This window comes from Coturnix japonica, chromosome 3 (assembly GCF_001577835.2).
Source record: "Coturnix japonica isolate 7356 chromosome 3, Coturnix japonica 2.1, whole genome shotgun sequence".
Taxonomy (NCBI): domain Eukaryota; kingdom Metazoa; phylum Chordata; class Aves; order Galliformes; family Phasianidae; genus Coturnix; species Coturnix japonica.
Window position 1 is genome coordinate 31,549,950 of NC_029518.1, and position 24,322 is coordinate 31,574,271.

At 35.7% G+C, this 24,322-nt stretch overlaps 1 protein-coding gene across 4 annotated transcripts in view; it reads left to right on the forward strand.

Moving 5' to 3' along the window:
* Positions 1-24,322, forward strand: part of AKT3 (AKT serine/threonine kinase 3) — a 137,089-nt gene that overhangs the window by 86,612 nt on the left and 26,155 nt on the right. For all 4 annotated transcript variants that reach the window (XM_015857621.1, XM_015857620.1, XM_015857622.2 and 1 more), the window contains 7 exons: positions 1,502-1,613; positions 2,786-2,930; positions 7,816-7,947; positions 10,144-10,209; positions 11,741-11,809; positions 19,515-19,637; positions 20,629-20,757. In XM_015857621.1, the coding sequence (XP_015713107.1) occupies positions 1,502-1,613; positions 2,786-2,930; positions 7,816-7,947; positions 10,144-10,209; positions 11,741-11,809; positions 19,515-19,637; positions 20,629-20,757 (776 nt within the window). The remainder of the gene's footprint in view (positions 1-1,501; positions 1,614-2,785; positions 2,931-7,815; positions 7,948-10,143; positions 10,210-11,740; positions 11,810-19,514; positions 19,638-20,628; positions 20,758-24,322) is intronic.

The window sequence follows — 24,322 nt, forward strand, 5'->3', positions numbered from 1 at the left end:
ATTTACGAAAAAAAAAAAAAAAAAAAGAAAGCCAAGATGAAGTACATCTGTGAAAGAACAAACTGCCTTGAGAAGTGGTATGTGTCATACAGCGTGACTTCTGTAAAATACTGATGTTATCTTGGGTAAATAAAATGTAAAGTGAAAGGGCAAGATTTTATGGTAAGTTACAGTGAACACCATCAGCTTCATCAGGGAAAGGTGTGGGCTAGCTGGTAGCTTGCAGCTCTATAAAAATAAAGTTACAGTAGTTAGTAACTGAACAGGAAATCATTTGCTGTATTCATCATTGAATGCTTTTGTTTACTGGATCAGTCATTTTATATCACATTCTTGTTGAATTAACAGAACATGGGCTGTGATGTTTGTGTTAGATTTATGGTAACTGCAGAAAAGCAAATCACTCTTTTGACAGAGTAACCTTATCTTCACCAAAAAAGAAAAAAAGAATAGAAAAAAAAAAATAGAAAAAAAAACGTTTGCATGAATAAGAGTTTTAGTTGGTCAGAGTAGGTCAGTGTTTTGCATCATACAAGTGTAGTGTTTTAGTGTAGTGTGCTGTGTTGTGAAGTCTAACGTCAAACATCAAGTCTCATCAAACCACTGTCTGAATTAACAGTGTTGAGCTCTTGTGACAGAGTAATAGAAGATTGTCTGCGTGTCTAGATTTCTGAGTCAGGAAAGATCTGGGATATGAAAGCACAACCTGTGAGGACTGACTGGCTTAAGTGATTTAGGCCAAGGAAGACTGAAGAGAGACAGAGTAGTCTTCAGATATCTAAAAGAAATAGCCGGTCGAAGAAGAGAATAAATTGACTGGAAGGACAATAAATGGTGCTTAAATTATTGGAAGAGTTAAATGCTAAGAAAAAATAGTTTGCTTGCAGAGATTTGAAATCACTATTTTGGGGGATTGTAGGAAGTGTTTAGAGAAGTATTTAAGGGAAACAGCCTAGATAGACCAGTTTCTGCCTTGGAGTGCTAAGAACAAGCTGACATTCTGGGGCAGCCCCACTGGGAATGTGGGTGGTAATTCTATATTTAATAATCAGATTGATTTCAGCAGCAGAATGCTCTCAGATAAGATGTTTTACAATAAATCTAATTGTGAGGTGGTGGTACCCTGGTAATTGCAGCATGATTACCATTGAAGGAAAACATCATAATCCTGCCAGGTACAGGTGGAAAAATGTGCCTTTGGCTACTGCTGTTACCTTGCCCTACTGGAGCAATCTAGGATCTCATACTTTTACCTTTGTAATAGACCTGATTTGCAAATGGAGATCACATTTTATATGGGGAACAGTACAAGTTCCATCAATATATCTGACTTGTTTCTTCTACCTTATGTTTAAGCCTGTGGTTATATTGGTGTTCTGTATTTCCTTTTATGTGCTGGCTAGATATACATAAGCTGTATGTATTTTATCTAAGTCGTTTTATTTGTTTTTCAACATTAACTGGGAGACTATAAAGGGTGAAATATAATGTATTTCTCTAGAATGTCAGCTAATGAAAACAGAGCGACCAAAGCCAAACACATTCATTATCAGATGTCTTCAGTGGACCACTGTCATAGAGAGGACATTCCACGTAGACACTCCAGAGGAACGGTGAGAGTTTATTTTTGTTTCTCTTTCAGTGTTGGTTATGCACAGTTTTCAACAGTCTCAGCTGGGATTGCTCAGTAATCAGCATGTGGAGTTCTGACATTCCAAGCACTTCTAAACGGTTATTTGAACAATTTATAAGTCAGCTTCTGTAAAATATAATCCGAGCTCATATCTAGTCTGCAAACTGCTGGTGAGTGGGATGAATGTGTTCAAATAAGCCAAAACTATGTCATGATATGTCTCCAAAGTGTTAAATTTTGAACAAAGGAAGACTGCTTTCGAGTATTTTTTTGCTTTACTGTCTTAGATTTTCCTTTTACTCTTAATGTGTTCTTTTGGGCACAGAAAGCAGTATGTTTGTTACAATTTCTTTTATGGGGCTTATTAGCTTTTCTTCTTTCAGTAAACAGAAACACACTCAAGAATTAACTTTTTTAAAGCACTGGAAATGTATGGGGGATATGGGATGGTGTATCTCACTAAAATATTCCATTCTGTTTTTCTGGTTAGATGTACTGTGTCTTCCCATTGAACGCGCCTTTCCTGTTGAGGTCAACACTATGATTTGGCTTTACTTATAGAGTCATGGATTGGCCTAGGTTGGAGAGAACTTTAGAGGTCGTCTAATTCCAACCCTCCTGCAGTGGTCAGGAATTCCAACTACTAGGTCATGCTACTCAGGATCCCACTCAGCCTGGTCTTGAATGCTTCCAGAGATAGGGCATCCACAGCCTCTCTGAGCAACCTGTTCCAGCACCTCACCACCCTCTGAGTAAAAAAAAATTCTTCCAAACATGTAATCTGAATCTTCCTTCTTCTAGTTTAAAGCCATTGCCCCTTGTCCTTTTATGATCACACCATGTGAAAAGTCAGTCCCCCTCCTGCTTGTAAGCTCCCTTTCAAGTTCTAGAAGACCACAGTAAGGTCCCCCTAGAACCTTCTCTTCTCCAAACTAAACAAGCCCAGCTCCCTCAACCTTTCTTTGTATGAGAGGAGCTTCAGCCCTCTGATCATCTTAGTGGCCCTCTTCTGGACCTGCTCCAACAGCTTTGCATCCTCCTTTACTGGGTGTTTCATATTGAAGCAATGTAGCATGTGAAAAACAATATAATCAAATTATTTGGATGAATTTTGTTAAGTTTCTAATAGGATTGTTGACTTGTTCGTGATAGGGAAGAATGGACAGAAGCAATCCAGGCTGTAGCAGACAGACTTCAGAGACAAGAAGAGGAAAGAATGAACTGTAGTCCAACTTCACAGATAGACAATATAGGTGAAGAAGAGATGGATGCTTCAACAACTCATCATAAAAGAAAGGTAATGACATTCAAAAATAACTAATAAGATTAATATGTAAGTAATTCTGCAAAATGATCAAGTTGGATATAGAAGCAATAATATCTCCACATAAATTTCAGTATACTTCAAGCATAGAACTACATACTTACCTCATAAAGCTGTACTGCTCTAATTTTATGTATTTGTTATGTTGTCTGGTATACCACCTTTCAAAGGTACTGTTCAACCATTCAGGAACATGTTAACAATCTGCTTGTTTTTTTGAATATTATTTTTATGTTTGTTCGCTCTTCCAGGAGTATAGGAATAAAATATTTTCTTCAGAAGAGCGTTTGCCCACTTTCTCATGCAAGTAGAGCCCAATATAAAATTAGATGATTTACATGAGAAAGGCTAGCAGAATTTGGCTATTACTGACCTTGTTTTTTGCTGTATGGGAAAAAAAAACTTTGCTTTAATTCTCAGTGAAAATGGTATCTTATTTCTTTGGAATCCTTCACAGCTTCTGGTGTAAGTAGGAATATGTACATTGCTGTCTATAGCATGCTTATAGCTATATCTCCAGAGTCAACAGGATAAACACATTATGTTTTAAAGATTGTCACATAAAATTTGTGTATTATCTTGGGTTTCCATTTTGTCCCATGTTTCTGGATTTATGAACTACTCTTAGAGAATAATGAAGAACTTGAGTGGATGTTTCTCATTTGTTATACAGAACTGACATGACTCAAAAAATGCATTGAAATCACATGAGAAATAATAACATGATTCTATAGGATTGGCTTCATTCTTTCTAGCTACAGAGTGAAACCTGTGGAAAATGAAATGAAAGTCTGCAGACAGCAAAATAATCTTAGAGCTAATGTCACAGAATGTCTCTTAATGATGGACAGCGAAAAGGAATATTGAACATTGCAAGAATGATGAGGCAAGAATTATAGAAAGATCAGTGGCTGACAGCTGTGTCCTTAGGAATGGGGTATTACAGGAAATCTTAATTCTGTCATGTCCTAAGTTTTGAGAACATGAGTTTGCAATACAAGCACAGTTACTTTATGTAGTTTCATTGTACATAATTTTTCTATGTTTTTTTTTTTTTTTTTTTTCACTGCTTAAAAAAGGAAAACTAATCATATACAGGCATGGCAATACTCTCATCATGAATTGTCATGTTGGAGAAGTTGACATTGAACTTTTAGCCTTGCAGCATAGAGATTTAGTGATGGCGCTCCAGGGTAAAATATAATAAGTGACAGCAAGACAGAGGCTGTGTTCAAGATGTGTCAGTCTTTGTGAGAGGCAGTGTGATTATGTGGAAAGGATTTGGGTTTGCTCTTTTAAAGATCTGACCACTATGCCGAGGTTGTGTATCCTGTTAGTAGAGTACAAAAACACTGAATAACGGCAAGCATTTTCAAGGTGTCAAAATAAATGTGTTCAAATGTAAGTTGTTTATCTGGAACATGTGCTCTCCTTGTTCACAATGCTTTTCCCATACAACAAAATAGTTGTGGGAATAAGAGTAGGTGGAAGATCATTTCTTCTGTTACTTTCTTGCAACTAATGCTGTAAGAACTAAAGTAAAATTCCAGGACAGTGCATGTGCTGTGCTACAGATGTAATGTATTCGTCATCAGGCCAAAAGCAAACTACAAATCAAATGTGAAATAAAAAATGGTCATATTCAACACCTAATGATAGTTCAGAATGAGGTGTGTGTAGCCACTGAAAAGCTCACTGATAGCATCAAGGAAGTTTTTTTTTTTTCCAAAACTTAAAATCCTACTTCATATTTAAAACTTCTGGAAGACTCATTAAAAAGTGCTTGGATGGTTTTTGAATAAGGTGTCCTGAGTGACCATAATAAAGGGAAGTCCCTTTTTGTTCCTTTTATATTAATTGAAAATAGAGGAAATATTTTTTTGTAGAATGTTTCTGAAAAGCTTCTGCTTAGCATTTGTATTTGTTAACAAAATCAGACCGCTTCAGTTATATCTACTTAATGTGTTGCCTTTTTTATATTAGATTTCCTTCAATTTCAAGAATTTTTTGCACATTGTGTCCAACAAACTTGTTTAGTCACCTGGTCTTGTATCTGCACGCAGTGAATTTTTCCTGTGCATGCACCAGATGATATTCATATGAGTAGAAGAGCATAATCAGATTAAGAAGTGGGCCTACTACTTCTCTTAAATAAAAAGTATAGCAAAAGGTTTACAAAAAAACAGTCTTTAAGAAACTGAACTTGCTATAAACAGCCTGCCAGCAGCATCTCTGTGGCAACATCTCTGTCCACATTAGCTGGAAGAACTGAAGCCACCTTTTTATTTTGAAGTTCTTTCAGTGGTGTCACTGTGCCACTTAAGTTCTGCAGTAATGTTATCACTAAAATTTCAAGTACGAGAAACAATAAACAAACTGCTTTTATTCCTTGCAAACTGTTTCTGTTAAGTAGAATTTCTTCTTGATTAATTCAGGTGAAAATTCCCAGTCATATACTCTTTGTTACTTGTTTGGGAATTTGTTTTTCAGGGCTCAGCATGAATAAGAAATGGATTTTTTTAGAGAAGCCAAAGAACAATATAATGAGTAAATAAATTCACTTCTCAGGGTTCAGTAGGAGTGGAAGAAGTGGGAAAATTGTGAAGGAAACAGAAATCAATCTTATGGAAGCCTCCAAACTTGCTTACCAACATTCTCAGGTTTAGGAATTATTTCAATTTTTTTGCCAGTTTTCAGTACACTCTCAGCTATGGCATCTGTGTTTTTATCTCTTAAGGTCTTGTGTTCTTTGGCAGACTTTTTGAGTTACCCTGCACTGAATATCATCTCTAAGCCTTCTGCTAAGCTTCTAAAGAATGACAGCATCAGGAGACTTTATTCTTAGAACTATCACTGCTACCATAACCTGCTGTTAAGCCACGACTCAAAATCTCTCAGAACTATTACCTTCCTTTTATAAATCTGCATTTTTAAAAATCTGTTTTTAGCAAGGTTGCAGCTAGATTCCTGCCTGCTTTGATGAATGATGTAAGCAAATTTTAGACAAATGAGTTTCAGTTTGACTGGCTTGCTGCTCTTAGCATCAAGCCCATGTCTGTGATCAGTTGAGCCAATATCCTCCTTCTGTGTACCGGCAAAGGGCTGCTATTATGAGCTGTCTTTGTTCAAACTCTGATGGTTTCTCTTTAAATTCAGCCTCTCAGGATGATTGGAATTATGGGAATAGTTACCTCTTCAGTGCAGCTTATGTTCTGATAAATTTTTGACAGTTAGAAGTGATGAACTGTTATGTTTGCTCTGCATTCTTTGTCATAAAAGCTGTTGGCCTTTCTGTGTGGTAGAATGCAGTATGAAGTTAGGGTGGACTGTGAGCTGAATTACTCGTCTTCTGCCTGAATTGTATTTTAAATGCATTTTGAATTTCATAGAGTCATAGAATGGCCTGAGTTGAAAAGGACAACAGCGATTATCTAATTTCAACCTCTCTGCTACAGGTAGGGTTGCCGACCACCAGAACAGCCATATCCAGCCTGAAAGAGCCACATCCAGCCTGGGAATTTATCATGCGAATTCTGACAGTTTTCAATGCTTTAACTTAAAGACGGTTTCTTTTTCCTTGATGGTTATCATAGAACTATCAAAGTAGATACCCTGACTTTCCTATATACTGACTGCGATATTTGAGAAATCTTCTCTTTAGTTGATGAAGTAGTAGTTGCCACATAGCATTTGTATCACAGCTTTATATACACATTATACCAGTCAGTGCTAAGAAGAATATTTTGAGAATGTTCTTTAATGGAGTAACTTTCAGAAATTCCCAAACTAGGATACATGACCTTGAATGTATTTCTTTTGACTTGATAGAAGCAAAAAATTGTGCTGTTTTTAAGGGGAGACTTATGACCAGCCAACAGTGAGACAAGAAGAGGGACTTAGCTAAGATTAGAGAAATGATGAGTACACATGCACGTACATGTGCAACAGATCTGTTTTGCTATAAATTGTGACTTTCCCATATTAGTTACTGTTACTTATTAGAATCCCTACTGATGAATATGAGTGGAAATAATGCATTTCATTGAAAGAATCCAAACAAAACCAAAATTTTAGGTTATAGTGACAATCCATGTAAATCTTGATCATTTCTTTCTTAATTCTCTTCATGCCCCCCATGTGTTTTGAGGTAGTGAAGAGGAATTAGAACTAAATAATCTTTTTAAAGCTGTCAGTGTGGTAGGTGATATGTAATAGACAGAACTAAAGTCATCCTGGAAGTCTATCCCAAGGAGACTTAGGTGAATTTGTTGTTCAAACTTTGTTCTGTCTGATCTGTGGAAAAAAAACCTCTCATTCTACCCACTTTCCATCACTTAATGAGTGTTTTACAACCTTATGAAAAGGTCCTGTGTTTATATAGCGGGTTATTTGCAGAGCTAAGAAAAACAGTTTCATGAACAGGATACAAGTTAAAATAGGTTCTGGTAATACATCAATATATTTTTTACTCTAATAATTCTACTCTTCCTTCCTAACCAAAGAAGAAAGCTCAAAATTATTTAAATTTGAGTTTTCACGAATATGACTGCAGAAAGATTAAGTGGAAGATAAATTTAGAGTCCTGATAAACAAAAGGCAAGCATGTTAAAAGGATAGCGGTGTCATGGTAAATATTGCTAATGAATACTTGAATTAGTATCTGGTATTAAAAAATATTTATAGAGAAGTAATTATTGTAGGCCTTGGCTACAATATTAAAAAGATAGGTACAGTTGTAGCTGTACTACATACTTTGCCTGAGTTTGGGCAGTGTTTTTTGCAGAAGCGTTTCTGAATATATTTTGGGATTGCATAGCTCAAGTCTTGCTAATCCTTGCCTGTTCTTTGCTCTTTGTAGACAATGAATGACTTTGACTATTTAAAACTACTGGGCAAAGGCACGTTTGGCAAAGTTATCCTGGTCCGAGAGAAGGCTAGTGGGAAATACTATGCTATGAAGATTTTGAAAAAAGAAGTCATTATTGCAAAGGTAAGGAAAGTTGTAGTTTTAATTATGTTTCTTAATGAACCTATGCTGTACCTGGTTTGCTAGATAAGGTTAGCTGTGCATGGGAATAACAGTTCTACTGTTGTAGTTTTTGAGGTGCAAAAAAGCAATCTGAAGCTGGTCTGAAGAAATTATTTAAATTGGAATTGTCCAGTCTCATTTGATTGATGTAACATTATTGGCCCTTATGGTTGGTGATAATTTTATTCAGTTTTAACTTGAAGATCTGAAGTTTGTTTCTAAAGTTTTGAACCCTTCTTGCTCAAGTCAACTTTGAGAACAAGAACACTATTTCTGTTGTCATCATTATACAATTAAAAATAACTCTGATTACTAAGCAAAGAGGTTTTTGGGGGATATAAGCCTGACTGAAAATTCTTGAATCCTTGTGGCTAATAATACTGGTGTTCCTAGAAGCTGACTGTGGATGACAACAGCTATGAATTGTATATATTTTCAAATATTTGTCATGTTTTTCCAATTTTTCTACTTGTGAATGAAAAGAAGGGTTACGGAGTTCTGCAAGCTATCTCAGTGTTCTTTTGTATGCCTGTCACTCTCATTCTAATAGCTTTTGAATGTGTTGATCAGTCTTGATTAAATTTGAAAGTGGAATAGAAACCTCAAAGGCGATTGCATTTCTTTGAGCTTCATGAAAACCAGCTTCTGTTTTGCTTGTTCTTCAGTTTCTTTCCTCATCTAAACTTCATGATTTACCAGAGAAGTGATGGGATTCCTTTCTTTTTTTTTTTTTTCCTTTTTTTTTTTTTTTTCCTCCCATGAAGATAATAGCAGTTTAGGTACGTTTTTACTCAGATCACAATTGATAAAGAATGAGATCTACAGAAAATATTCAATGTTGTCTCAATTTATCTTCTTTCACATGAATGGTGTCAGTAGCAAAGCAATTTTGCATGCACTTGGAAAAAAATACAAATAAAATTAATGCTTATTAGTAAAATTAGCAGGAATGTGTAATTAATCCTTAATTTCTGCTTTAGCAATATTGAAAATTATTTCAGAAGGTAGAAGTAAATAACTTAAGTAATGATTAAAATAACCTATTCATTGTAGTGTAAAAAGTCTCTATAGGGATACACTACAATCTTGTATATGTGTGTATTAAAAGTTTATTTGTAGGTAAGCCCTTATCTCCAGGTCATTAACATATTATAAAATTTACTGACTTCATGAATGGTGCACACTGTTCTGCCTACTTTTTCAATTAGAGTCTGAATCTGAGAATAAGCCTTTTTTTTCTGCATCACCAATTGAAGAGGTATTGCAGACTAAATCGCATCATTGAAGATTAGAAAGATGAGTGGTGAGCCTCTTGGATTTGTTGTTGCAACATCACTGTTTATTACAGACTGCCCATCAGATCCAAGATGAAGTGAATTACATGATTCTGTTGTATGAATGATTCTTTAGAATAGCTTTTCTCCCTCCTTGAAGCATTTTTGTTTTTCTCCTTAGTATGTGGCTGTGGTGCCTATACACAATAATGCACTACTACTTAACTGGATGGCATCAAAATTTTTTACTGAGAACTCTGTTTTTATTTTTTAATTTCCTATTTTGACAGTTTTTAAAGCATAATCTAAAACTCCTGACATCTGTGTTTACAGTAATAATAATTTAATTAGTAAATTAGTTTAATGATACCTTATCTTCAGAGCAGAGCATGATAAGCATGCCCAGGACAGTAATCTTACATTAGTATTATTTGCAGCAATATTAAAGCATATCCTGTTTAAATAAATTTACAAATGTGGTGTTATGGTTGGTGTTTTAGTCACGAGGTTTGTCTCCAGTTCAGTATAATATTCAGCTGATGCTTATTGCCACAGTAAATGAGAGAAGATAGCAGCTTCTCAGCTTCTTAGGACAGGCCCTTGGCAATGTGAGGGTAGCACTGGTCATAACCTGTCTGTGGGGCCTTGATTGCTCCATCCAGGCTTCTTCTCACCTCTAGTGTGCTTCCTGTCTGGGAAAAGGCAAGTGATGGCTCTGGAAGGAAGAACGCCTGGCAGGTAGAGGGCAGATGAGCTTCCCCAGGCACAAGTACGCATCTTCAGTGTAGATTTGTGTTTATGGAAGTAATATCTTTTTCCTTGTAATTAACTAGCAGCAATTTTGTATCTTAATTAAAACCTACTTGTATTTTTTACTACTTAGGATGAAGTGGCTCATACACTTACGGAAAGCAGAGTATTGAAAAACACCAGACATCCTTTTTTAACAGTAAGTACTAGGAACTAAATATTACATGCCATTAAGAGCTTAAACAGGTAATTTTCTACAAGTTGGATATTCCAGTATGAGTGTAACATTACAAACTTTGAAGTTTTTCTCGTGATGACATATAGTGGTTATGTACTTATCTAATGGTTCAGAAATAAAGTTTCTAATAAATTTATAATACTTAAATGCACTGAAAACACATTTAGCTGTAAAATGTGACTATTCAGGAATGTTTTTATATGGACTTTTTTTTTTTTTTTTTAAATAAGTTACTAATTTTACATATTTTCCCTGTAATTTATTTTTATAAAGAAAACATCAACTTCAAACTGCAGAGATTTCATCAAAATGATGAAATAACAATTGGTTCAGCAGAAGCATTCCTTGGAGCAACAAAATTTAAATGCTGCTATTTCAATGCCTGTCTTCACTTGGTTAAGATTTACTAGAAAATACTGAAAAGAAGATGAGAATTTTGAGATGCATTACGAATTACAATTAATAATTTTAATTTTACAACAGCCTTCTGTAGAAGTAATTATTAATCTTGTTCTTAGAGAACACATTAGCAAATCTTTTCATTGATTTCAAAAGATTACATTATTGTAAGACAGGGAAAAAATAGATTTTTTTTTTCTGTTAAAAAAAATGAATTGCATAACATGGAAACTTTATTATGTATAAAAACCATTATAAAGTAAAGGACTTCATTTTCATTCCTTGGCCAAAATATTATTGGAATTCAGTCAGTGAATTCTTAGATTGTAAAGATAAGCAGAAGTAATTCCACTGAAGTCATACACAAATGTCACTGCAGGTGTATCTTTATATCTTTCAGATTTAACAAAGCAACTATTTTAAGTTACTTGAGCTGCCTTATGATTTTGTTCAACAACATTTCTTAAATTAGGCCTTATCTGCATTTGTATCATTTTTTTGCTTTGGTGTCTTTTTTCTTTTCTTTTCTTTCTTTTTTTTTTTTTTCCCAGTAAAATGAAATCAGTATTGAAAAGTTAAAAATCTTAATTGATGAAAACATTTGTTACAATTTTAAAATGTACTTTGTGAAAATAGAGACTCCTTGTTTTGGAATTGAAGGTGAGAGCAAGTTAAGATCACTTAAAGATTTTATTTTGGATAAGGAGAAGGAAAAGGAATATGTGCTCTCCATGAACACTGTAGAAGATGACTTTATAAGATATTAAAATGATGTACAGGTATGAGTGGTACTATGCATGGCAGTAAGAAATGAAGTAGAAATAATATATTTTAATAGCTATTTAATATTTTATTATAACAAGGAATGTTGTGAACATATCAGTGGGCATATGGCAGAGATGAGTGAAGATATGAGCGTCTTGTGTTTACTCATCACAAGCTCTAGGTAGATTCATTAAAATTGTAGTTTCCTGAAAGTTCTCACCAAGTCAGAATTGTCTGTTAAGAAGATAAAACTAAATTTTGTTAAAGTGCAAGAAACTGGGTTAATACGAATTGATAATTGTTTTGTTTTTGCTGTTTTCTTTGCAAGTCCTTGAAATATTCCTTCCAGACAAAGGATCGTTTGTGTTTTGTGATGGAGTATGTTAATGGAGGAGAGGTAAGTTTAAAAAAGACATTTTGTGCTTGTGACGATGGTGCTGTCACTGGATTACTCTTTCCTTGCTTTTTGTCTTTGAACTGGTTGTTGGTTCTTTTTTGCAATTTTTTTTTTACTGTTTTATGGGAAAAAGAGTTTTTTTGTTTTTTTTTTTTTAAACTACGATACACTTCTCCATTCTTGAAAAATTAGGCTATTATTTTTTGAAAGATAATTTCATGGTAGGGAGATAAGCACAAATCCTTTGTTTTATTATTTGTTTCTTATTTTCTTTCTTCAAGTACTTACAGCATATTCTGGCACAACGTGTTTACAAGCCACTATAAAGAGCTGAAATAGTCTTGATTTTGTCCTAATGTGAAGTACATGCCTTCTTCTTTGCTGTAGCCATTGCAAATACCCAGGAGGAAAGAATGAGATGTTCGTATTTTTCTTTACTTCCTTCCTCTTTGCTTGCTGTGCCCTCTGGAAATTTAAACATAGGTGCAAAACTTTTTATAGTGTTGTAAGCCTTTGCTGTCCTCCAGCTCTTCACTGTAGCGTGGAGCATAAAAAACTATACCAGTCAAGTGGAATTAAACATAATTACAGTATAGGAAGAAAGCTTTCATCTGCCTTTTGAGGGTCTTTTGCTATTCAGACTATACCTTGTTGTAGTGTGAACCAGGGGGAATTTGATATTTTGAATGCTACTTCCTTCCTAGTGGTATTAAAGGTCTCAGTGTTTTCCTCATGCTTTTTTTATTAGAAAACTATCTCGGCATTGAGGAACTGTTGCAACATGATGTCCTATTTTGCATGATCTTTTTGCTGCATTCTGCTACAATAAAACTGTTCTCCACCATAATCATCATGCCTGATCACCACAGGGGTGCCTGTATTGCATTCCTTGCTCTGGGCCTAATATGAAGCTCGTTTTCATTTTAACTCATGTATGGTCACCCTATACCATTGAACATGGTGGTGGTACGGGGTTCTCATACAAGAGAATGGATTAACTTTGTATTTATTAATCCTTTGCAGATAATGAAGCAATTTTGGCTAGTAGAATTATTCACAGAATGTCCTTTAGTGGTAATGGTGTAACAGTCTTCTCTGGAATACTCAACTGGCTTATTTGGCTTTAAACTTATATCAGAAATATTAAGTGAGTGCTATTTACAAAGAGTTTTTGAAATGGTTTCTTCTAAACCAGCTAATTCTTCTGAGTCTTCTCTGTACAGGACCATTTTGTAATCTCATACTTTGAAAGTATGCTTTAGATGCTTGCTTTCTTGAAATCTGTCTTTCTGTCCTATGTGAATGCAGAAGAGAGCCCACCAGGAACATTTTTGACTCCTGTGTTACGATTGAAGATATTCTAATGCTCTGTTTTGGTTAAGCATATATCTTGCATCTCCTGTGTTGGGTGGTGTGCCTTTGTGGCAACTGCTGCAAATGTGTTTCTTTCTCACAACCTGCTTTTGCTTAATGGGATTTGAATGATTGTAGTATACTTTGCCAAGAATGGGTTGCTTTTTTCCAGGTATGATGCTGTTGTTTGTTACTGTTTCTGGTTCTTTCTGGTAGTTGCCTATTTCAGTTAAGCTAAGCACAGATTTTCACCATATTGGGAAGTAATGCCCTGAGACTGTTTTCCTTGAAGAACTTTTGCTTTATTATTAAGTGCTTCTCTTTTAAGACCTGGAATAATCAAGGCACCCTTTTTAATAAGAAATATTTAGTTTTACCTAATTTTGATGTAAATGTTAGACTTCAGTCACTGCTAAAAAGTTGAATTTTGTGTTTATAAGAATAACCTTGTTCAATCAGAGTAAGTCATACTAGGCTTAGCTAGCATTTTAGCTGTTCAGAAGCCTGTCTTCTATACTGCACACAGACTTTGGTCTTCTGTTGTTTTCCTCTACTGCTTTCTCTGTGTTTTCAATGGTTTCTAACTATTGAAGATGTTGAAAATAACTTCTAGTTATATCTTTCCAGTGGGAAATGGTCTGTAACAGTACCATGTTGCTTTTGTTTCTCCCCAGAATGGTACTAAATTCAGTTGTGTTTCTGTTCAAATTTCTTTTAGATTAAAGTTTGCTTCTTAATTAATCGTGCCTTAGTCAAGTGCTTGAGAATTTTCTTGGATTATATCGTTCAGGAGTGAGTTACCCAAACAGATCTCTGAATGAAGGAGTTCTTGAAATTTCTGTCAGTATCCTTGACTCTGACCAGGTGAAAGCAAGATAATGCCACAATTCAGAATTTTGCCCTATTTCATTAATAAAAAAAAGCGTAGTCAGTACTAGGAATCTTCAGTTCCTCTTCCTATAATTAGGAAGGAAAACAGTAAAAGGAGTCCCTGAATTTCATTCTGGAGGAAAAGAAATTGTATTAAAAATATACTAACTAAGGATTTCTGTTTCAATTAAAAACCTAGAACCCTGTTAAATTTAACCCTGTTAAACAGTTTATCTTAGCCTTACGTTTCCTGCCTAACTTCTGATCAGTTAGGCTCAGTTAATAAGGAAGGCCTTTATGAAGAAAAAGTAACTGCTTCAATTTTACTGGTCTATGTGTATGCTTTTTATTACAGTGTACAAAATATAAATGTGCCTAATTTTCTTTGAACTTCACTTTTAAAGTAGTATTTTCTGTAACTATATTTATAAAAGATATTAGATATTAGAAGATTTTTTAAAAGTAGATAATTCAGACAGAAATATTGAGTGCATTTTTTTATACTGGCAGCTTTTTTATACATCTTCTGTTTCTTAGGGACACAATCTTGAAGTCTTTGATGTGGACTGGAATGTTCACTTTTTTGTTAGTGTTTAACAATGTCTATTGATCATAAATTATGCTATAGTAGAGTGCTTGAATGCTGCTTCTGGCATTATGCTGACTTCTTCACGTTTGTTACCATGAAGGAATTACATTAAAGTAGCACCAAAACACTGATATTTCATTTTAATGAAAAGATTCATCTGGCTTAGTTGAGATGAACAAACTCAGTTTTCAGGTCTATTTTATGAATTCACAGTAACCAACTATATGCAGTATTGTATGATAAACTATGTCCTTGATTTTGACTGAAAATACATAATATTAATGTAAATATTTTTAGACAAGTGGAACTGCCAGTACTTACAGACAAGCGCCTACTTTAACAAGACCTTCATTTTTCTTCACTTGTCGCTGCTCCTGTCTTATCAACTGTTTGAAAAAAAAAATAAATGCAAGGTTGTATTAATGCTTTTCCTGCTTACATGGATTCACCTATTTTTTCATTTATAACCCATATTATCTTGAGAACCCTGTGATTACAGAAAGTTAGTAGTGTGTTATAATGTCCTCCTGGCTCCTTGAATGCACCGTTGTATAAACTATGGTATAAAAAAAAACGTAGTAAGAACAGCTCTGGTGTTGGGGAATACGTTCAGAGTGTATGTTGCCCCTTTTTTTTTTTTTTCCTGGTATTTTGCATTAAAGGATGGAAAGCTTTAGGAGTGAAATCTATCACAGGCATTACTCTGCAGAATACACTGATTCAGTTGATTAGTAAGTTGATTAACTTTCATGCTTTGCACTTTCAGCATAATCTAAAATTCTATACTTTGTAACTAACTTAATTGGTAATTATCTGTGTAATAAAATTAGACACTAGAATTTGTTCAGATGATTGCTCTACACCAGAATTCTGAATCTGTTCTACTTGGCATTTATTTTCTACAGCTCTTACTTAAATTCATTAGATGAGAGAGAACCAAATGTTTTGGTGTAATTGAGCAAGTGCTATTACAGTCTAGAAGAAAAAGGTGATTTACAGGCTAATGAAAAATTACTGAACATCATCATGGTCTTTGTTATTTTTATCTCGTATTATGTCCTATTTTCTTTTCTTGAACTCTACGTAAGAGTTTTCCTTGGCCTAAAGTTCATACTGTACAGAACAGGAGCCCTGTAGTTCTCTGGCCTTAGAACTTGCTCAGAAGTGCTCTATAGTCAGAAACAATAAACAAATAGTTTTAAATTTCCCAGTTGTTGTTGCTCTTCCAAAATAAATAAATAAATAAATAAATAAGCTATGCTTAACTGCAGAGCTGAGCAAACCTAATGTGCAATAGCAAGAACATTCAACATGCTCAGTAGATCACAAACATGTAGGAGTTGAATATATTGATTCATGTAAGGTTGGGGTTTACATGTATTTGGAATTCTTGACTCTGCAATTGAGTATGCTTTCGTATTTGACTTTAGTTATTATCTGTAAAGATTTTTCCATTATCATTTCTTATTAGGAAAAAACCCACCATGGCAACATTGTTGTTCAGTTTTTAAATAAAGACATACCAGGAAATTTATAGTTACAATCCTCACAGTAACTATAGCACCCTCATGTATGCTATCATAAAATTATGTGCAAAATGGCTTTCTTTGTGCCAAAACTATTTCTATTGCAATTGTGACTCTCTCCCAGTTTAATAACTGCGAATCAATAAATAGTGCAAATACTGGAAGCTTTTTTGTAACCTGCCATTAGATTTGTTCTTTTCCTTCCCAGACATAATAAATCCAGACTTCATGTTATGTCAGTTGTGAGTAGAGCCTTGTGGCCTAATTATTCTGAAATAGTAAACTAAATGATTAGCTGAAAATGCTGCTGTAACTTTGTGGAATTAGATTTTTCTATTATAATTTTCAAAGTTGTAACATTTTTAACATTTACCTCATTGTATGAATTTACATTTAACATGCATTTTTATATCTAAATATACTTTCTTTATTGAACGCTAGCATATATGGTTTGATAACTGTTCTAGGTGTTAAAGTAGTATGAAGAATGCTTGTGACAAGCAACTGCATTAAAATGATAATGTTTTACTTAGAAAATAGTCCATATTTACCATCAGACATTCTGCCCACTCTACCGGCTAGAAAAGTAAGGCCCCAGATTCCCACTGTTTCACACATGGTTAGTCACAACTAGTGGGTGCAGACGTCAGACTGCATGTGTGTGTCTTAAAGTGTTTTCTCCAGGGTTTGTGATTCACAGAAGAGTCTGCTTTGAACGTTTGTGTGCTTATGCCAACAGGCCATATGCATGGGAAGCAGAGGTTGATCCACCTCCACCTGCAGGGGAGCTTTGACTTTGGTTTTGCATATTGTTCTAGCTGCAGTCTGAGGGTACAGTGGTTGCAGTGGGAACAGCAGGGCAATTCCAGTGAATAAATAACTCAGGAAGAGTAACTTGGCTCTTCACTCAGGAGGAGAACTCCAACTGACTTTCGTCTACTTAAGCTGACTTTTGCTTGAAAATTAGTTCTTTCTGAGCCAGGATAAAGTTGAAAAAAGCCAGTTTTGTTAGCTTTTGTTTGTTTTTTGTTGTTGTTTTTGAGTATGTATGGGAAACATTTAATTTCCTTATCAGTTGCATGTGTCAGCTTCCTGAGTTACTGGTGAAAGGGGATTTGAAGCTTTTAGTACATTCTGAACACACTGGTTAGAATTCTGCCTTGATCTTAGGAATTCTGGTTGTATATACCATTAAAATAAAGTTACCCAGGAACTCATAGTCTCCTTGGCAAATCCAGAACAATTGCTAGTTTTTTAACCAGTTGTTATTTTTCAGCATAGTCACTACCGATAGCTATGCATTTTCACTAGCGATGAAGAACCTGCATGTTGTGCTTATAAAAATCTGTACCAGCAGAGGTGACCCACTGTTTCACGGGTGTTATAATGGCATAATGGTTATGAAAATGTTGCTCATGCAGTCTGTCTTTCATCAGCCCAAGTGGATGGAAGTCAGAAGGCTCCATATCCAGACTATATATAGGGTATGGTGGGTCAGTGCAGACAAAACTGGCAGTGTGGTAGGTCAGTGTCGTGGTGTAGTGATCAAAATTGATGGTTTGTCCAGGATCCAGGAAATGCAGAAGGGTCACCTCTTTCCTATCACAAAAGACACTGCACAAGACTTTACCTGCTAAGGGCTGCATCTTTAACTTTTTCTTACCACTCCGTTGGCTGCCATTTTGACTCAAGCTCGGAGTGGTGACATAGCATCTTATCACTAATACTGATGCAGTCACCTTCAGCCTTGTATTGGTTCAATAGGTCCTGACAAACACATATGCACAGTTTTCTTTCTGTTCCTTTGTGAGCATTCATGTGACCCAACTGGTGCAAACTTTGTGATATTCCAGTGTTGCCACCATTGTTTCCAATGCATTGAAGCTGATATTCAGCTCTGTATACAGTTCTCTGGTTGTAATCCACTGATTCACATGGATGAGCTGATTAAGATGCTCTTCATTTTGTGGTGCAGCAGAATGTGGCTTGACTTTCATGTTACTGTCACCACCCACCTCCTCCCTGTGCTCATATCCACTGTTTGGTCTCCATAAATGTTCAACAAGCGTCAGTGAATGTCAATATTTGCAATTTTTTTCGCATGGAGTAATTCAATTCCACACCTGTGTTTCCTACGCACTTCCATGTCAGATGACTGTTTGTCAGACTGCCCCTCTGCTGCCATCTGTCACACAGCAACAAAATGTAATGGAATATTGGCAGGAAAGGTCAGTCTCTACTGCCATACCTCCAATGTCCACCTCTAACCTCAGCGGTCAGCATAATAAAGCAGGAGGCATTACTTTCAGAGCAGTTTCAGATAAAAAATACCCTCTATATTTAATGTAATGTATAAAATCATGCTTTATTTATGTTTTTTTGATCATTAGCTTTTGTGGTAAACTCGAAACCATCATAACTTGAAGGATGGTTAGAACACCTGTTTGGCCTATAGTAGATAACTAATCTTGATTTAAAGTGTTTCCCAAGCATTCTTAACATAGTAAGGAAAGCTATCAATTTAGTGTGACTTTGAATTATACAGCCAAATTCTGGATATGTGTATGTGTCTTGCTTTGGTTCTGTGGGTGATATTTTATCTGATAAGACACTGATAACCCTGCAGAACTCTAGCTTCACCTTATGCTTTTGCATTGCAGGTGAAATTTCTGGTGATACATAATGATTAATATTTTTCTCTGAAAGATTTCAATTAAAGAGTTGTCTGCAAATTAGTGTTAATTCTGAAGTATTGAAAAAGAGATTAAAAAACACCAAAGAAATTTTGCAAAGAGAAAACGCATAGGTTCCTTTCTTTTATAAGCCCTAAGCAGCTGTCTGTTTGCTTTTTTATAATGACTGTAATATCATTAGCCTTATGAATTTGCTGTTTGTGTAAAATGCCAGTTTACCTGTTCAAACTCTGCTCAAAAGCTGGATGTCTTTTCAGTGCAAAGGGAAGTTACTAACTTACTGAAGACTTGAGGTGGAGTCAGCCTCTTGGTGTTTTAATGATTCTGAGTGGCTTAAAATAAAACTATGAGGAAGAGGTGGAGGGAGAAGTGCAGTATGCTGCTGCTGCGTACTTTTTTTTCCTTTCCTCTGGTAACTGAAGGTTAAATGAGTAGCAAACAGAATGCCTTAAACAAGATTGGTATATTGATTAAAACGCTGATTTAACAGCTCGCTTTCTCCCTTTGGAAACCTGGAAAAGATAAGCCAGCTGCTGTCTAAGAGTGCTGAGTGTCCACTGAGAGTATACTATCTATCATCACAATATGGTGATGAGAGGTGTTTTATGTTTGTGTTAATTTCCCCCACTAAATCAGTAATTATTACAATCCTGTCCCTGCTGTTTACCCCGCAGCTGTTTTTCCATTTGTCGAGAGAGCGGGTGTTCTCAGAGGACCGCACACGCTTCTATGGTGCAGAAATTGTCTCAGCTCTGGACTATCTGCATTCTGGGAAGATTGTGTACCGTGATCTCAAGGTAAAAGAAAAAAAAGAAAAAAAAAGTAATCAAAATATTTATTTTTGCAGTGACTGTTGGGACAAGCACAAAGTAATTATAAAGTTGCACTATTCAGAGCTAATGGAAAAAAAAATCTGTGTTCAGTGTGAAGTTCTCTGTTTGCTGAAGAAACCAGTAATCTGTAGGTACATTGATCAGAAAAACGTCCCTTAATGATGCTAGATGAAGGAGATTTAAACCTCTGATCCTTTTTATTTCTCCCTTTTAATGACAACTTTGCTCATATTTCCAGACAAATCTCCAATAGTTAGTGTCTCCAAATACGGGAAATGGGGAATTGGGAAAATGTGATGGTATTCTGCATATTTCACCAAAGAAATATGTTCATCTTTGTTATGAGAATATTTTAAGTAGTTTAGCATACCTTAATAGAAGAATTTCAGCCTTAGTTTTAAAATTATTTTATCTTTCATATACCAGGAAAAATAGATAATGCTGGAATGCAGTTTGTCTTTGATTGGCTTTTGTATACAGTTGTGTTACCCGCTCTGTTACCTGAAGCTCCTTTTAAGTTGTGCTGAAGATACTCTGTGACACAGTGCAGGCATATTGTTTGGAAAATAATCCTGCTTTCAACGGGAACTTTTGCAAACTTACATGGGAAGAACCTCAAATTTCTATGATGAAATCATTTTGGCTTTGTGAAAAGCCCAAATTTTTAACATAGTCATGTTATTTGCGTGTAGCTATGGAGTTTATTCATGGACTCTCTTGTGTGGGAACTGAAGAGAAGAAAGCTGTGGTAGGCAAGTTTTACTGGAGCAGAAGAATTGGTAGCAGAATCTGTTTTAATAACGTGGAATACTGTGACATATTGCAAATACGTGCAGCTTTCTGGTCAAGGAATGATAGGTCACAGTTTTTTGTTAAAATTTTAAAAATTGATGTAGTGCAGCAGCCTGTCCTATTCAGAAGTACTAAGGGAATGTTTTTGTCCCCCAATGCACAGTTAGAAAATCTAATGTTGGATAAAGATGGACATATAAAGATTACAGACTTTGGACTTTGCAAAGAAGGAATCACAGATGCAGCAACAATGAAAACATTCTGTGGTACTCCAGAATACCTGGCACCTGAGGTATGATCTAGAATATACTCTTGTAACATGGTATAAAATGTTTACTTTTCGTTTAATTTTAGACTGCAGTGTTTGTATGATGAACAACTGCTCATTGTGGTCAAGAACTGACAGTCTGCCTAATTAATACTACACAGTTGTAGTTCATAATTCTATATGCTACTGCTCTTGCTTTTTAGTGATAGTATGTATAATAATGCTATGCTTTTTAGTATTTAATAACACCTTTAATATGTATTTTTCCTTCTCATGTTTGCTTTTCTATGATAAAACTTTTATCTTTCAATAATTTCTTCAGAAATAATCTTCAATCTGCCTGTCACATGGAATATATGATTCTACTGAACTGATTTGCGTAACTGAATTTGTGTAATTTTCCTGGACAGGAGCAAGGAACTGAGTTAGCTGGGAGTTATCTGAACTCTCCAGATGCAGGGAGTTGAAATTCTAGATATTTCTGCTGGGCGGTTGAGTGTGTCAACCTCAGAACTGGCTGAGGTAGGCAGCAAGAGCTAGCTGTTTTCTGAATGTGTGTTGAAATGCCACCCCAGAATATTCAGCTCTGTCTTTAAGATAGCCACTGCTCAGAGTGTAAAACATTACACTTCTAAAAACTGCCAGAAGGATGGACATAAGAATGTTGTTTTGTTTCCCTTCACAACTCTGATTTGGCCAGTGTGGAGTCTACTGTGTAAACTCAAGTCAGTCAAATGATCTGCTCTGATATCAATGCTCTGCCATTGATTCTTACAGAGAAAGATAGAGAGGGAAAAAACAAAACAAAACAAAACAAAAGCCAGGGAAGCATGCTCAACACTGTGTTTTTATCCTCTTTGGCTTCAGTCAGCAGAACTGGCTGTGGTTCCTCTCCCTCTGCATTCCCAAATGCGACTCTTAATACTAACATGAGAAAGAGCATTATTACTTAATGGAAGGAACCTGAATTAGCCAGTATTTCCATTTTTGCCTGTATTCAGGGTCAGGGATCATGAATGGATGCATTATCACACACTTAATACTGAGACAACTTTCTAGGCAACTGAAATAACTTCACAGTATCACAGAATCGCAGTGTCAGGAAGGGTCTTCAAGAGATCATTTAGTCCAACTTCCCAGTTAAAGCAGGTACCCTATAACAGGTCACGCAGGTAGGCGTCCATACGGGTCTTGAATATCTCCAAAGAAGGAGACTCCACCACCTCTCTGGGCAGCCTTACCTTAAAGAAGTTAATTTGCATGTTAGTATGGAACTTCCTATGTTCAAGTTTTATGTCCTTTAGTCCAGCTTTTCTTTCCAAGACACATACATCAGAGGATCCTCCACCTCTTGCAGCTGCTCAGTACCACCAGTAAAATTCTGTTCAAAATGTTCTTTGAAGAGGAGTGTGCCCTAGTTTAAAGGAAGGGGATAAAGAGTCTCTGATTTAACATGGCTCTTCACCCTCCTACCCTTCTGGGAATATTGAATTTCAGTTTTGGAAACATTAACTCTCTTCCCTCAAACTTGGCAATGGATCATCCTGTGTTTTAGACACTTTCCACAAGTTAATTGGTCCAATTTGCCTTTCTGTTCTATAGGTGTACCACTCTTCTTCACCTCCCATTATGAGTGTTTTTGGAGACCTACGCTGTACAAACTTATTGGGAGTGAAAATGACCTCTCATTAACCCTGACAAGCACAGAACTCATTCCCTTTTACCTCAGAAATAAAGGCTTTAGGGCAAGGAACCTAGACAGAGTTCAAGTTACTGAGATAGCAAGGCCTTTATTTACAAGTTCTAATTGAAAAGGATAGTGTTAGCAGTAAATGAATGCTATTAGGAGAAAAACACCCAGCCTTTCCTTTAGTATTCTCTGCTGTTACAGTAGTGTTTGATCACATTGTGTCTATTTTCGTACCTGGGACAGCTGACTGATACAGGGAAACAGGGTGCTCCAGTATTTTCATGTGTGTGTGACAGGGAATGAACATGGAAAATTCACTTCACGTAATTCAGATCATGGAAATCATTACTAGATGGCAAAGACGTACAGACTTCTGGCTAATTGCAGATCATGAGAACTTAATGTTAGAGCTGGACTTCAGTTGTCTTACCATTGCTTTTCTGAACAGTATCACATGCTTAATGAAGAAAAAGAGAAAACTGAGAAAGTGTTCGTACTTGTAAATGCACCTGTAAGATACTTAAGAGCGGTTTGGATTTTGATAGTTTGCAGCTCATTGTCAGGGGTCAGACACATACTAATAAAGATACACACCTCTATAATCTACTTTCTTTGGCAGAATATGTGAGAAATGATGCTGCTTGGGCAAAGAAATAAAATTTCCTTTAGCTCAGATTATTTATTTATGAGGATAATTCCTTCTATGACATTACACTGTTCAGACTCTGTATTTCAGTTCAAGTCCTTATATGATGGCATTCCTTTAAGAAGAGTAGTCTTTTATTTAATAATATTACAGTAAGGCCACTGCAATATCACTTATGCAGTTTGCAGCCACTTATGGCTGTATGATAACAAATAAAACCAGAATAGATTCATAACTTTGTTGATAGGCATGAGAAGATTTGTGTGTTTTATAGCTTACCAGTGCAGATGAAAGAAATGTTATGCTATATGTTATGTAATGCTTGGTTGGCCTTTTTTTTTTTTTCTTCTGCTGGCACCATTCAGATCACTCTAATTTGTCACAGTAAGAAACTTTTCAGTTGTGCTACAGGAACTGAATTTGAATTTTTCTTGGATGTTGTAGTGCATATAGGTTACAAAATGCTGTAGTAGAGGCAGCTATACATTTGTCTGTACACTCATGCAGCTGTTCATTTATTTCATTCTTACGGTGCTTGCTTATATTGGCTCAGGATATTTGCCAGAGGTAGGCTGATAAATTTTTGGAGTGAGAATATGGTGATCTGCCACATCACTTGTCTGATATGTATTGAATCTAATGGATATAGGCACAGAGGGAACGACTACGAAACAGCATGTAAGAGTAGGACGAAAATCAGTGTTTTAATATTTTGCAGGTGTCATAGGAGAGCAGTGTTTTAAAGGCAGACTGTAATGCAGATAAAAGCAGTAGTAAGAATATTACTGAGGAGCTCCTTCAGGCATGGGGAAAAGCACAAATGTGCTTGTTTGCAGAGAATTTGATGAAACAAGAGGGACGGGTCCTCTGGGTGGGCATGCTGTGCAAAAGAAAATAGTCAGAGACGCCTTTTCTTTACTTTTGAAATTGATTGAGAGGTATATTTCAATAGCGTAAAGATGAGAGTAATGAGAAAGGTTAATGGGAGATCAAAGGAATTCAGAAAATGAATCTGATTTTATTTTCCAGGTGGATTAAGGTGCCAGAGAACACAGCTTAGAGATGAGAGGTTTTCCATACAGATACGAAGTGTGGATGTGGGTAGGAAGGCAAACCTGTGCTTAACAAAAGACAATTATGTTATTTTGTTAATTTTCCTTTAATGGAAAGTAATGAAGTGTTTTGCAGAGATGAAAGGCAGTAGAAATTGATGATTGAATTAATATAGAGAGGAGCTGGATGCAGAGTTTTTG